The following is a 14,229-nucleotide window of genomic DNA, read 5'->3' as shown; positions in this document are numbered from 1 at the left end:
AAATCTCATATTGCTGCCAGCCACTCAAAAGCAAACACATCTGTCCAACTAAGCGGCCACCTTTACTTCATTCAATCATTTATTTATACGTGTATATTCACATATATACTTGTAAAAGGAGTCGTGCTACGCTGATTTTGGTCGCTTTGGTCTTTGGAAGGTCGCCACAGATTTTTAGATGGACTTTGTAGGCCGGCTCGTGTTTTGGTTGCAAATCAAAGCCTCTCGTAGATGAAAATAAAGTTGGAGTTTTTAAGGGAATAATGGGTTTGTGGGAAATTGAAGATAGATATTTGAATGTTTTGTAAAATACTTATAGAGGCTATGAAATACTACAACTGGTGACTTTGGAATTGATGATAGCAGAGCATTATTTGGATACAAATTAATTCATAAAATTGACAAAAAAAACTCAGATGTTTCATAAAATGCATTAGTAGTAATAGTAGTAGTAGGGGATTTTGTTATACATGCACTAGATAGAGCTGTGCTAAAATAAATTTCATTCAATTATTAACCAATATTGATCCATATATAAGGTGCATCGGATTATAAGGCTTACTGCCAATTTTTGAGAAAATTGAAGTCTTTTGGTTGCACTCTATAGTGCGGAAAATACAGTAATAATCTAACAGAAGATACCATGAATTCTCAATTTTAAGGAATACTGTTGCTAGGTTGATTACTAGTTACAATAATGTCTGTGTACTTTACTGCACTTTTGTGCTGTTTCTACACTATTCTACAAAAAACCTGCATTTAGAGTAGTGTTCACAGTACGGTGCACCCCGTAGTGCAGTTTAGTTTGCTGTTAAGAACTAAATACCTGTCCTTTTACACACATGCAGTTATTTGTCTGTTTACGCTATAGCTGCAATGTGCTCAACATGTGTTTGGCTGGCCTCCGACTCTGTCCTCATCTACTGTGGACCACAGTAGACCGACCAAGGCTTTTTCATATCGAGTGAACAGACAGTTAGTCATGAAAGTCGTAATATAACATTGGTACACCACTTTGCTAATTGTGTCTCACTGGTTTAACGACTGGTCTCTGCACACGGGGTAACACGAAAGCTGGGAGTCAAGCTTACAGATTTCCATGATTGACCTTGCTCGATGGTATTGAATCCTGTGGAAAGCAAAACATTCTGATCAATCTTCAAAGCAATGTTATGAAGATTGGTGTTTTCCCCCGAGGTTCTTCTGTATTTCAAACCCCCAACCCACAAACCGTAGGTTTCCTAAAACTCTTGCCTTGATGTATCCAAATTGAAGTTTACACAAGAACAACTCTGAGTAGACTTTGTTGAATTATTTTTCCAAACGTATAGAAGACAAACAACCCCATTAGTTCTCATCAAGGGAGACAGCGACAAACAAACTGCAGGGTCACAGACCATTAACTTCAGCCACGCCCTCCCCTTTTTAGAAGAACCTGATTTGCTTTCTTGGCCTTAAGAAATGAAGAAGAAATGTCACAAAAAAAGTCTGATGAATGCAATAATTTTTATACGTATTTCTTCAGCATGATTGCAACAATAATGAGCATTGCAGTACAACAACACAAGCACTTGGGAAGCAATGCGAGTTATTCCTTATTTTTTGTTGTTGTTTAAAATGTGGTGCCTTCATTTGTCAGTCCGACCAATGCACCCTGCTTGAAAGCTTTAAAAAAAAAGAGAAAGATCAGACAAATAAATACTGTACAACACCATAGATGTCAAACTAGGTTCAGAAACCACAAAAAATATCATGCTTTTGTCCATAATAACACTTGATAGGGCCATTTTCACATCATCTGTCAATCAATAAATCTTTTGAATTTCTATATACAGTACATATAGCTTAAATAAAGTGCCTTCCATTCAAATGAGTTCAGTTCCTGAAGAAAGAAAAAGGATTTGGAGCCAGCATCCATAGAAAGAGATCAGATTGAAAAGACCATTCCTTCACTATTTTATTGAACTACTGAATGTGTGTAAGTGTGTGTGTGTGCTTTTGTTGATATAATGACCCAACCAAAGAAAAACCCTCTGATCTGGATGGCCCCCACACCTGATACTCCCTGCTTGATATCAGGACAAATTCGAGGTAAATGGACGACATCATCTTCATGGCAGTTACTTTTGGAGTCCCCCTGAGAACACGGCAGAGACACAAAGACCACAGAAGTATTGAGCCCTTATGCACCATTGACACGAAGAAGTTTGAACGTACGTCGGCACCAAACACTGCTTTTCAACTCTTTGGCAGCCACTTCCTCTTTTTCCACTGGCTTTCTCATTGTTGACAAAATGACGGTCTATAAACATCTTATCACCATTCACAACCTTGATTCCAGATGATGTCAAAACAGGACTTTCTGTTTAAGAGTGTAGTATCTTGGTTGAGGACGGACAACCAACCAACCAACCGACCATCCAACCAACCAACCAACTAACCAACCAACTAACCAACCATCCAACAACCAACCAACAGACCAACCAACCAACCAACCAACCAACCAACCCATACAAGCACCCACCCACCCACCCACCCACCCACCAACCAACAACCAACCAACCAACCAACCAACCAACCAACCAACCAACCAACCAACCAACCAACCAACCAACCAACCAACCAACCAACCAACCAACCAACCAACCAACCAACCAACCAACCAACCAACCAACCAACCAACCAACCAACAGACCAACAAAACCAACCACCCAACCAACCACCCAACCAACCTGTACGTCTCCAATCCCTCGAGTCAAAACTACACAAAGCATGATCTGGATCTTGAAGTAAACACAAAGAAAGACAGTAGCGGGGGGTCCAAAACTGAAAACGAGGATGTCCAATTTTGCATTCCCCGCCATTTGTGCCATTGGCTTCCTTCGTCGGCGGCGGCGCCTGGTGAAAAGGAGATCGGGGGAGGATTTCTCTTGGTAACGCGTGAGAGTAAACGGCTGCCGCATGCTTGAGACAAACGGTACATGACTTTGAAAGGTAGGCCGCCATCATGGCCGCGGTCCATCAGTACTCTCTGGCTTCCTCTAGTTCGTTCATGAACACGTCCTGATGGGGGTTCTCCGGACACTCCAAGCCGTTGTTGGGCGGTCGCACGGCGTGGAAGCGGCTCCAGTCCCCCTTGCACAGGATCCAGGGCAACACGTCGACTTTGAAATGCAACTCCGGCGAGAACTCGGTGCTGATCAAGTTGGGCATGCCGGCGCCTTTGCCCCTGGTGATGAGTCGCCCGCGCTCGTCGTAGCAGCAGTGCTGCGCCGCCAGAGTGGACGAGTCGCCGGAGAGCGCCGAGCGGATGCAGCCGCGCGCCGACGGCTTGTAGACGTCGAGGCGCTCCTTGGGGCCGCTGGCGTCGCGCCAGCGGAACGTCCGTCCGCGGGAGTCGTCGTAGACGCTGACCACCGTGTACGCCACTTCGGAAGGGAAGGAGCAAGGGCAGCTGGGCAGCTCCAGAAACACCTGGCGGAGGTAGCGCTGGAGAAAGTCGCTTTTGCAGTTCAGCCACTTTTCACAGCTGTGCACATCTGGAGCAAAGATGACAGCATCAGCACGTGCACCACCATTGCAATTAACGTGTTTTCCGGGCCGGCCAATTACATACAGGTCTGACTTATTTATTTTAACGCTTACAGCTGGCAGATGGGAGCTCTGAAACAGCGTTCCGCAAACATTTTTAAGCTACGGTACACTTTTTGCATTGCTGAAAATGTCATTTAAAACTGTCATAGTATATAGTTTTTCTCATCATTTTTTTTAGCAACTGGAATTAAGGAAACAAAAAAAAGTATTTCAAAATCTTATTTTTTTTGTACTGACCTTACATGGCTAAAAGTTAAAGTCTGCAGATCCCGAACAACTTGTTCAACTTCAAACTATTTATTACTAAGGTCGGAAAAGCAGAATAAAATCCAAATAAATCACCAATTCAGGGTGTCACCCAGTTGGTATGTATTATGAAAAATCAATGAATGCAAAAAAAAATGCTTATCTTTTTGGCCTATGCAGATCTTAATATAGATTAAAAATGACTGATTCTAATGTGTTTTCATTGAAGATGCTCCCTAATATCAATTGAGGTTTTCAAATGAATTTAAAGGAGACACTGACCTGTTCCAAATGGCTCGGTGCCATTCTCCAAATCGAAAGGAAAAGGCTCCACCACCGTATTGACCTCACCTGCGAGTGGAAAAATGAGTTTATAGTTGAACCTACTGAAACTATGCATCATATCACTACTCATGCGGTTGTCAAATCTCACCGGGACAGGGTTCCAAGTCACACTTGGCGGCTTCCGTCAACGTACACGAATAGCCGCAAGACTTTGTCCTTTTCCTCTCGCCGGGTCCACACGTGGCCGAGCAAGGAGACCACGGAGTCCACTCGTCCGTTTCCTTCTCTGCGGGAGTCACAAACACAAATTTGGATAAATAGCAGCCCTGCTGCCCTGGCAAAGTGCGTAGCGCGTTTTGCGATATAATTGACATGTTGACAGAGCTCATGCGAAGACGAGAGCAGCCTGGCAGTGAAAAACAACAATCTTCAAAGGATTTATGGGGATCACGAACCCAAAAGTCTCCAGAATTTGTGCACAGCCGTGAACTCGACATGCACTTGAGCAGAATGTGTACAAAGTTTCCAGGCGATGTCATTCCATACAAGTGACCATTTTCTCTTGATCTAACCTTTCCCATCCCCAGCCAAATTCTTTTTTTGCGAGGCCTGAAATGAAATTAGAGAGCGAAGCTGTGCTGCGGCGTCTCTGCGCGTTTTCTTGTGGCGTTAATAACACTGAAAACAAGCCGCTCTTGATTAAAGGCGAAGCGGGTGCAGAAATACCAGCTTGGGTGTAGCACGCATCCAATTTGACTTTTATAGGCGTTGCCACCTCGCCATGTGGCCGTACGGGAATGAGGTCTCAGGAGCGTCTTAATTACAGAAGAAGCTACAGTTAGACGTCCTTGATTTATGTGCGCAAAGTCCTTCAGAAGTGACCACTTAATGGGCATTGTTGCCTCCGGCTTGCACGTCGTCTGCATGCGTGAGGGAAATGTTGACGGGCAAAACATGTTTTTCGGCTACCTGCTCCTCCATTTGACAACCCGCTCTGTCATTTGGGAGTGGCGCCCGCCCGAAATGAGTTCTTTCTACTCGCCGTTTGCCTCCGACACCAATTGCCGGCTGACATTTGCAAATCAGGCAAAACAGAAGGGGATAGATAGTGATGTAGAACGCCAGAAAGCCCCCCCGCCCTCCAACCCCCCTTTAGAAATTCTTCAACGGGCTCAAAAGGCCGAGCGGCAAAGGGCAGAGAGGGCCGTTGGGATGGCGGGGGAGCCCGTGGGGACCCGACCGAGGATGAAAGGACCATCGGAATGGCCCCTGTCAGTCTGCGTTCCCCAATGCGCCCTCTAATTGTCCACAAGCAGAGGGCTGTTTTGTCTCCGAGAACAGTGGCCGCCTCACGCTGCCATTAGCGAGCGCATCGGAGCCATCTTCAAAAGGCCACCATCGCCACCAGTGTCGACTTCAAAGTGGCCAGAAGCCGCAATGTTTGGATGGTCCAGCGCACGTCCTGCCTCGCACGCCGACATTGTTTGCCGCTCTGGGACTGTTTGGCGTGCGGCGTTGTGAAACCCCCTCTGTTGTTCCACAAGGCTCGGCCATTCCCATTATCCACTTTGTCCGAGTACACATTCCCAAATATTGCCCTTATGGGTTTTATCGCCGGGCTAAAGTCTGGTGGCTTACCGTAGTAGGTCTGTATTGGATCCCAGCCTTCGTTCCAGTAGTTCCCCCAGTCGCCACCGATTCCGCTAAGGGAGGGTTCCTCGCTGCCGTACAGAGAATAATCTTCTTCCTCTTCCTCACCAGTTTCTTCTAAAGTGGAGCGGCTGGTACCGTCCTCCCCGGAGTCGGTGTAAGTCCAGAAAAGAGGCCAGAAAAGCTTCTTTCCTCCAAGCCAATCCACTGAGGAAGAAGAGGGAGACGAGGATGCGATCCAGTCATTGTCCTTGGCCAGGTCCATTTCCATCTCCATCTGGGGGTCATCCACTACCTCGATGGTGACCTGAAATGAGAAAGTGAAATTCTTATAGGTCCATCACGATCTGAAATAATCACATTTTGTTCTAAATTAGAAATTGGGGATTTCCCATTAAACTTTTGATGTAAACTTTTAATGTACATATTTAAAATTAGATTTGGAATTGTCTTCTTCTTATTACAACATTTTAGACAAAAAAAAACAACAAATAAGCCATGGAGTATGTTTGGATTTATGAAATCCTGGGCAACTGTCCTTTCTTTAAATAAATGTAAATCTGCCATTCCTTTTGATTGATCAGTTAGGACGCTGTTTTCCAACGTTTTCTGAGCTGCCACACACTGTGCATTGAAAAAAATCACCATCTGAAAACCTTTTAATTATATTATATTAACACTTGTCATTCTCATCTAAGTTTTATCAGCAGGAATCCTATAAACCTCCAAAATGATTCCAAAATCAAAATTTTCAGAAAAGTTAATGTCTGCAGAGATTCTAACTTTGTAAAGGTTCAATTTTAACACTCACTTAGTGAACATTAATGCTGCATTTAGCAGAGGTCTTGAAAGTTGATCAAAATTATAACTTGGGGTGTATGGTGGCTTTCTTAATATTTACAAAGTTTGGGCAAAGAGAGAGAGACACACATCTCAACAGAAAGTCATTGTATTTCATATTAATATTGTGCGATTGTGCAAGACGTGTCTGTTTTTAAAAAAAAAGTTTGAAAACATCTATCACCTTAAGATTTTTACCTTTGAAGCGCATCAGTGACTTTCCACTTTTCCAATAGCGTCACAAGTAATGAAGCATCGAATGACGCCTCTGATGACGCTATCGTCACACAACACAGTCAGACGTGAGCATTTTGGCATTCTAATAACCCTTTCAAGGATATAATGTGAGCATTTCTTCCAAGCAACTACTTCCCATTACCTCTATGAGTCATCTTAGATGCTACAGTGCGTACGTGAAGACTCAAGGGTAAGTAATATTTTGGAGGTTATTTTAAAGTCTTGGAGGAAGTAACATGAATGGGATTTGTTCAATTTAATGACATACACATGCACTGATACTAAATGAAAAAAACAACAACTACTTGACTATAAAAAATGACACATTTTATGATATAGTATTATTTGTAGCAATATGAATCAATGGTAAATCTGACCCTTGAACTTCCCTCATAAATCTAACTTGGTAGCTAACTCTGGAAATCCTTCAAAAACAATTAAAAATCATAAGCGCATAAAACAGCGAAGGAAATGTTCTATAATAACAAGGTCATTGAAACCCGAGTACCATATTAAATTAATGAGGACGGTCAAGGTCAACTGCATCATTTGTCTTTCCAGATAAGGACTTTCTTATCCTTGGCTGGCCACTCTTTTTTTTTTTCAGAGACTAAACAGAGAGCCAAAAAGATCTCAAAATATTTCCTAGTTTTTAGTGTCTTGGGTTATGGTATGTTGTCACATTCTGCATTTTAAATCATTTGCCTAAAATAGGAACTGATGGGAAACTGGAACTGTGGGATTACATCAATATGTCTGCCTGCAAAAATAACCCAAACATGGCATGCTTACCTGTATGTTGGGGTTCTGTGAGTTGAGATCAGCATTGGCCAGTTCTGGGAAATTCTTCAAATCAAGGATAAAGGGCTTGGTTTCTTCCTCAGGTTCTGGCTGTGGTAGTACTCCAACAGAGCGGTGCTGGGGGTGCGTCCACTTCCTCTGATGGCTGGGGGGTTCCGGTAAACTTCTCACCTGGTTCTCCATCTCAAAAGCCTCAGGGTCATATTGGATCCCATCGCTGTGAACTTGGTGGCCGTGACCCTGGGGGGAAAAAAATGAGCTCACATAAGACACATTGGACTTTTGGGGACAAAGCGTGGGATCGATTGCCACCTGGTGATGGTAGGATTGTGAGTGTGAATGGTCGTCTGTCTCTCTGTCTGCCCTATGCCTAACTGGTGACCATTCTAGACTGCAGTCTGCCTTTCGACCAATGTCAGCTGGGATTGTCTCCAGCAACCCTTACGAGGATGCACGGTACAGATGACGAATGAATGAACACCTGCTGATTGACCTCTGCCATTCAAAATGTGGCCCTACATTGGATTTCTGAGTACACGACACAAATTGCCAGATAATTCCTTCTTTAGAAGAAATGTGAAAAATGTCTAGCGTGCAACTGATTGACCACAAGAGACCCAAAGGCACGCACCTCACCAGCCAAGTGACTAACCGGCCTTGGTGTATTTCATTCTCTTTCTTTCCCACAACAGTCATGGCATCCAGGCATTGGACAAAGAGAGGTCTGTGCCAGAAAGATCCTATTTTAGCTTTAATGAGAGGGCCTGGGAGGCGTGAGACCCCTGCACTAGTGTATGTGCCTTGAGCTAGGGCCACCATGTCCACCACTTATTTTAACCTTACTGGAAGACTGTGAGGACCAGAATAGGATTGATGTAAATTGCGTTGATAATATCAAGCTGACTAATTTGCACTGGGGAATGGAAGTAGTCGGGAAACAGATGAAGTGTAGTTTTTTGAACCTCCATCAACTCATTGTCAATACGCTAACTGACCTAAACATATTAGTGGACTGGAATTTGAAGATTGTACTAGTTTGTGCCCTACATGGGCCACCGGTAGCTGAGGAGGGGGCTAGGAGAGTAAATGTCTGCATTAATGACTAAAGGGCTGATTTACAGTCACGGCATGGAGAACAGGACGTACTTTCTACTCAGTGCCTGTGATTGTCCCATAAAGAAGTTATGTGGGGGGTCAAATGCAAGCATGTGAACACAAAAAGCTTGTTTAGAGAAGAAGCTTGTCAACCATGATGAATGACACATGAACAGAAGCCGGCGCCCCTCCACAAACATAGGAACCAAGGTTGATGGTAGAGTTAAAGGTCTTCAAGTGCAATAGATCCAAAATGTCCTACCATTTTTTTTAAACGTCTCACTTAAGGTCTTGTAGTTGACCAACTGCCCAAACATCTCATAAAAAAGTATTCAATTTTCAATTAAAATCTAATTATTGTCTTTTCGTCTTATTTTAAGTACTTAAAAACGCATTCAGTACCAAAATTGTCTCTGATAGGGCACTAAAATACAAGCATTTTAAGCGACTACTAAGATAATGAAAATAATAATAATTAAATATGTACTTTTTGAGATTTATCCCGTGAAAGGCCCAGGTTTAAAAATAAAAGACAGCAAGGTACGCATTTTCATAACAAAATTGACAAATTATTTCTTATTTCACTGAAATTTCCCTTCTGTTATACTGATGTTAAACTATTTTGGTTATTTAGATCTCATAATTTATGTGAGTTTATGAAAAAAATGGTATTGTAACAACACAAATCAATAATGTTGAACTATTAAGGAAATTTCAGAACATGGCATACTCCCAACGTATCAAGCCTTTGGAATTTAGGCCTAAAATGAACTAATAACTCGATTAATAAATCACTGTCCAGACAGACTACATAAGTTCTTGGTCTTCCAGCCATGCAACAAGTACAAACTTCCCTAGACGAGCAGCTCTATTCAGCCAGGTGCGCCCATTGATAAGAACCAAGACGTGAACTGGTGTGCGGCAGTTTAACATTCCACTCCTTTTGTAACATGAAAGTATAACAATTTGTTGACCAAACAGCTGACAGCCCTTATTCAAGAAACACCTGCAGATTACTTTGCAAATTGAGCAAATGAATCACTCGGGCCACTTTTGGAGGAAATGCCGTAATTGAACTTTCCTGTTATTAGCATCTAATCTGTCCACTGACACCCAGTCATCCTTCTTTTCTACACACGTGGCCTTCCTTCCACCTACACCGACGACAGAGTCACATGGGCGTCTGCATGCTTTCACATCTTGCTCATCTCATCCTGCTACACATCTGGATCCTGTGTTCTTTTGCATTGTATATCATTCTCTTCCTCCCCCTCATCTTCTGTGATCCTGCTTTCCTCCTCCTCCTCCTCCTTGGTTCTGATCAAAGGGCTCAAGGCTGACGGCGTGCGGTGTGTTTAACAGGAACGCCGTATGGATGCAGTCGGGGGGACCTCTTCCTGGCCCCAAGACAACCCTAACACAAACCTTGTTGAGAGATTGAGGCAAAAGGTGGAAAAAGAAAGTACAGATAACTGTGAAACTACAAAAAAATATTAAAAATCACCTTATATTTGTACTTTTTTAGATCACCGTTCTAATAGGTTTTACTCAATGACTGTAATCATCTTGTTTTGCAAAGAAAACAATATTACAGTGATTTTTCAACATTTTAAAGTAAGTACCACTCAAAAATATTAGTCCCTGTTAGTACTGGAGCTGAAATTAAAATACGCCAATGTAGTAAAGGTAGTGTATTTTCTGAACTATAAGTTGCACTTTTTCCATAGTTTGGCAGGACCTGCGACTTATACTCAAATGCTACTTACATGTATTTTAATTTCACACATTGCTCACACATTTGAATATCATTAGAAAATTCTATATAATGAATCTTTCACATAACACTAGAGGGGGCTCACTTTTTGAGAACTTCATCACTATTCTAAAATGTTTTAATTCCCTATTGCAAGTACTTAAAGTACTCAGATATCCCATTTTTGTCTGCAAGTCAAATAAAAAAAGTCAGTCAATGGCTTGCATTTTGTAAAAACCTGCACGGAAACGCATATTTCAAAGCTGACGAATTGCCAGAAAGTAATTGTGCAAGTTTGCCTGACTGAATTTTATAGAAACGTACAAGAATGCACTATGAAAGCGAAGAAAACGGGATGAATCCATCCAATGTTGAGGTGAAGGATAAAGTTGGAACCTTGAGGGGTGTGGAGAATGCGAGTGAGCAGTGAGCCTCTTGTGATTTATATGCATGCACATATCAAAGGCCTCTGTACTTGGCTCTTTCCAAACCATTACAGAAAAACAATAAACCACTGCCCCTCTTTGATGGCCATTTTTTTCCGCAAAAGGGCAAAAAGTGAAAACAAACGGATGGCCGAATTACGCCAAGGTTAGAAAGGTCATGATGAGAAAACAGACCAGGCCGAAGGATCTCCATATTCAGCTCAACACGCCTCCTCTTGTGTTATATAGGGGGGGCACCCCAAAACAGGAAATTCCACATTAACACAAAAAAGAGCAACGTAAACAATCAAATGAATGACACTTGACCCCAGCTGCAACGCGACACATTCAGAAGGGTCGTCTTATCTGGTTACATAAGCATATCGTTACCGGCTCTCCCCTCCTCCTCCTCCTCCTCCTCTCTTTCCTGGACTAATCTCTCCATCCAGTACTTGTGGGGGACACACACCCTGTTGGTCACGGTGAAGGTAAAACTACAGCCCCCTTTTTTGGGGGTGGGGAGCGGGGTGGGAGTCAAACGAGCATCCATTGGAGGCCACACAAGGAGTGTCAGCTGAACTCGAAACAAACATACTTTGATCCAAATATCTCCACGTGCAACAAAAACACTCTTTAAAGGGGCCGCAAGCTATAAAATTGATGGGTGTGTGAGAAAGAATGATGGGTTTGTTGTAGTAGAGCTATGGCAAACTTTATTATACTATGTTTAGAAGAGAGGTGCGCCCAAAGAGGAAATATGTGCACTGTGCAGAAATGTATAATGTAATACTAAATTTTAGCTTTTTGTTCATCGAGAACCAATAGATTATGCAATGAATTGATATCTATATTTAAAAACTCAATCTTTTTTTGGACTGTTGAACCTAAAGTTGTCGAAACCATCAGAATTTCTCATAGAAGAACAGAAGTGTTCTCATATGATTTATTATAGAGAAAACATATGTATTTTCTGCACTGTTCATTTAAAATGCACCAATTTGAAGAAAGGCAAAGAAAGATTTTTTAAACTGAATCATTCATTATTTGAAAATGTCATCTATTAGTAAGTTGAAGTGCTAGTTGTTACAAATGAGATATGAAACCCCTTATTTGGCACTAATGTGAATGAGCTTTGCTTAATTCTAAAGTGAAATAAATTGGATTTATAATTACCTATGATTAGGAATGGAATGGTTATCTATTCCAACAACATATATAATAATAGACAAAACAACTAAACAGTTTTCAACAAACAAGGTATAGTATACATCATTTAAGACGCACATTTTTACGATGCATTACTTTCCTATTCATTATAACCGACCTTTTCCCCCTACTTAAAACAAACAAATTCCCTAAATACAGTACTTATAATAGGCTTAATTTAATTCCCCAACCTACATTTGACTTATGTTTACTCACCTGGTTCTATAGCTTGTTTAAAAAAAACAGTCCCCCACCCAAAAAATGAGTAAATAAATTTAAAAAACTAAATAAAAAACATACCTTATGAGCCGCATTTCTGTGTCTACTTGGGAATCCCGTGGCCAAACCAAGAAGAATCAGGCAGAAGATGACGATGGACATCCGAAGTCTCCTCAAGACCTCCTGACGCATCTTCTTAGAGGACAAGCGCAAATGTGTCTAAAAAAAAGTATTTGGAGATCCTCTCCGCGACTAAGTTTGGTCGCGTGTGCGCGTGGGTAACTTGGAAAGCTTTTAAACGCTTGGCCAAAAATGTGCCACTTGGTGAAGATGCGCACGCGTGCTATCCATGTGTCGGCGGCGGCGGCGGCTTCAGCTCGACGCCTCTCCGCCCCATAAAACCACACAACTTCGGCACGGTGGCTTTAAGTAGAAGCATACACACGCACCAAAAAAAATGGAGCCTAGAACTCCCCGTCCGCACCGGCGACCGCTTATTCAACTACTTTAAGTCGTGAGTCACGTCGTCGTGGGTGTTTTTCTTCCGATGCACGGACATCTGGAGCTCGTGGCGAAGTGGCTCATGCGTCATCAAGTCATCGTGGAGTTGAAATCCACAGGTTGATGCGCCTGTTGCTTAAACGCCATCCGGTTAACGGTAAAACGTGCCTTTTTACGCACGCGGGTTACGAGGATCGACGCTCTAAAATGAAGTGGATGCCTGTGCGTGTGCGCGCGTGTTTGTGTGCGTGTGGGGAGGGGGTGATACATTACTAACAGCTGCGTCTCTGTGCGTGGAAAGTACCAACGTAAAAGTACAGTAGTATATATACTTTACTGCGTAATCCAAAGGCTACAATTGACAGCTATAGATTTCCAATTGGGTGGGCAGGTGGATGAGTGGTTGGGGCGGCGGCCTCACGGCTCTGGGGTTCTGGGTTAAAATCCAGATCACGTCCACCTGTGTAGAGTTTGTATGTTCTGTGTGGGTTTCCTCCGAGTACTCCAGTTTCTTCATACATAAAAAAATGCACAGTAAGATGATTGGACACTCTAAATTGCCCCTAGGTATGGGTGTGAGTTGGGCTCACAGTTCTGGGGTCCTGGGTTCAAATCCAGGTTACGTCCACCTGTGTGGAGTTTGCATGTTCTCTCTGGACATGCGTGGGTTTCCTCTGGGTACTCTGGTTTCTTCCCATATAACAAAAACAATGCGGATTAGGCCGGTTAACACTCAATATTGCCCCTAGGCTCCTTTGGCTATGCGATAGGGTGGTCACCGATTTAGGGTGTCCCCTGCTTGGTGTCCATAGTTTGCTGGGATAGTCTCCACCACCCCCGCAAACCTTGAATAACATGGATTCTTAAACTTCTATGGGCTAGGGATGAGCAAAATTGGTCTTTTTGGTCCAATTCAGTACAGACAGTTTAACCAATGAGGTCTCTGTGGAAGAACAAGAAACACATGACTGCAATCCATTGACCACAGTTGAAGGACATCAGATTAATAAAAACGTGTCCTCATGATGACTTGGGATAAAAATTGTCTCGCACCTGCAGCTCTTTGTAGAATAGTTTTCCCCACATCTTTTCTAAATGGTCTTCTGTAGCTCGGTAGTCAGGACGCTCAACTGCCAAAGTGATGCTATGGTTTGCAAGTACAAAAAAAGGGAGCACAATAACTAAAAAGTGATTGTAAGTGGACATTATAAGAAATGTACATTGTTAAAGTTCTCTCTGAATTTTAGTAAAACACAACAAAACAAAATCTACTAAAATGTAATGCAAAATATACAGTTACTGACGCCCTATCCTGTTTTTTTTTTTTAATTCTAGGAGCCACACCTGCCATGCTTGTTTGTTTTTCTAACCAAAATT

General features: G+C 42.5%; 1 protein-coding gene across 1 annotated transcript; it reads right to left on the bottom strand.

Annotated features, from left to right (window-relative positions):
• Positions 1–2,719: 2,719 nt before the first annotated feature.
• On the bottom strand, positions 2,720–13,783 carry ism2b (isthmin 2b). The gene is made up of 7 exons (XM_077712177.1): positions 13,632–13,783; positions 12,433–13,542; positions 7,645–7,893; positions 5,764–6,082; positions 4,274–4,411; positions 4,123–4,191; positions 2,720–3,539 (listed from the first exon to the last, which is right to left on the bottom strand). The coding sequence occupies exons 2-7, from the start codon at positions 12,541–12,543 to the stop codon at positions 3,022–3,024; spliced, it is 1,404 nt and encodes a 467-aa protein (XP_077568303.1). The 5' UTR covers positions 12,544–13,542; positions 13,632–13,783; the 3' UTR covers positions 2,720–3,021.
• Positions 13,784–14,229: the final 446 nt, after the last annotated feature.

This window comes from Stigmatopora nigra, chromosome 2, assembly GCF_051989575.1.
Source record: "Stigmatopora nigra isolate UIUO_SnigA chromosome 2, RoL_Snig_1.1, whole genome shotgun sequence".
In the NCBI taxonomy this organism is placed as follows: domain Eukaryota; kingdom Metazoa; phylum Chordata; class Actinopteri; order Syngnathiformes; family Syngnathidae; genus Stigmatopora; species Stigmatopora nigra.
The sequence above is the reverse complement of the archived record's forward strand: the minus strand, read 5'-3'. Positions and strand labels throughout refer to the sequence as shown.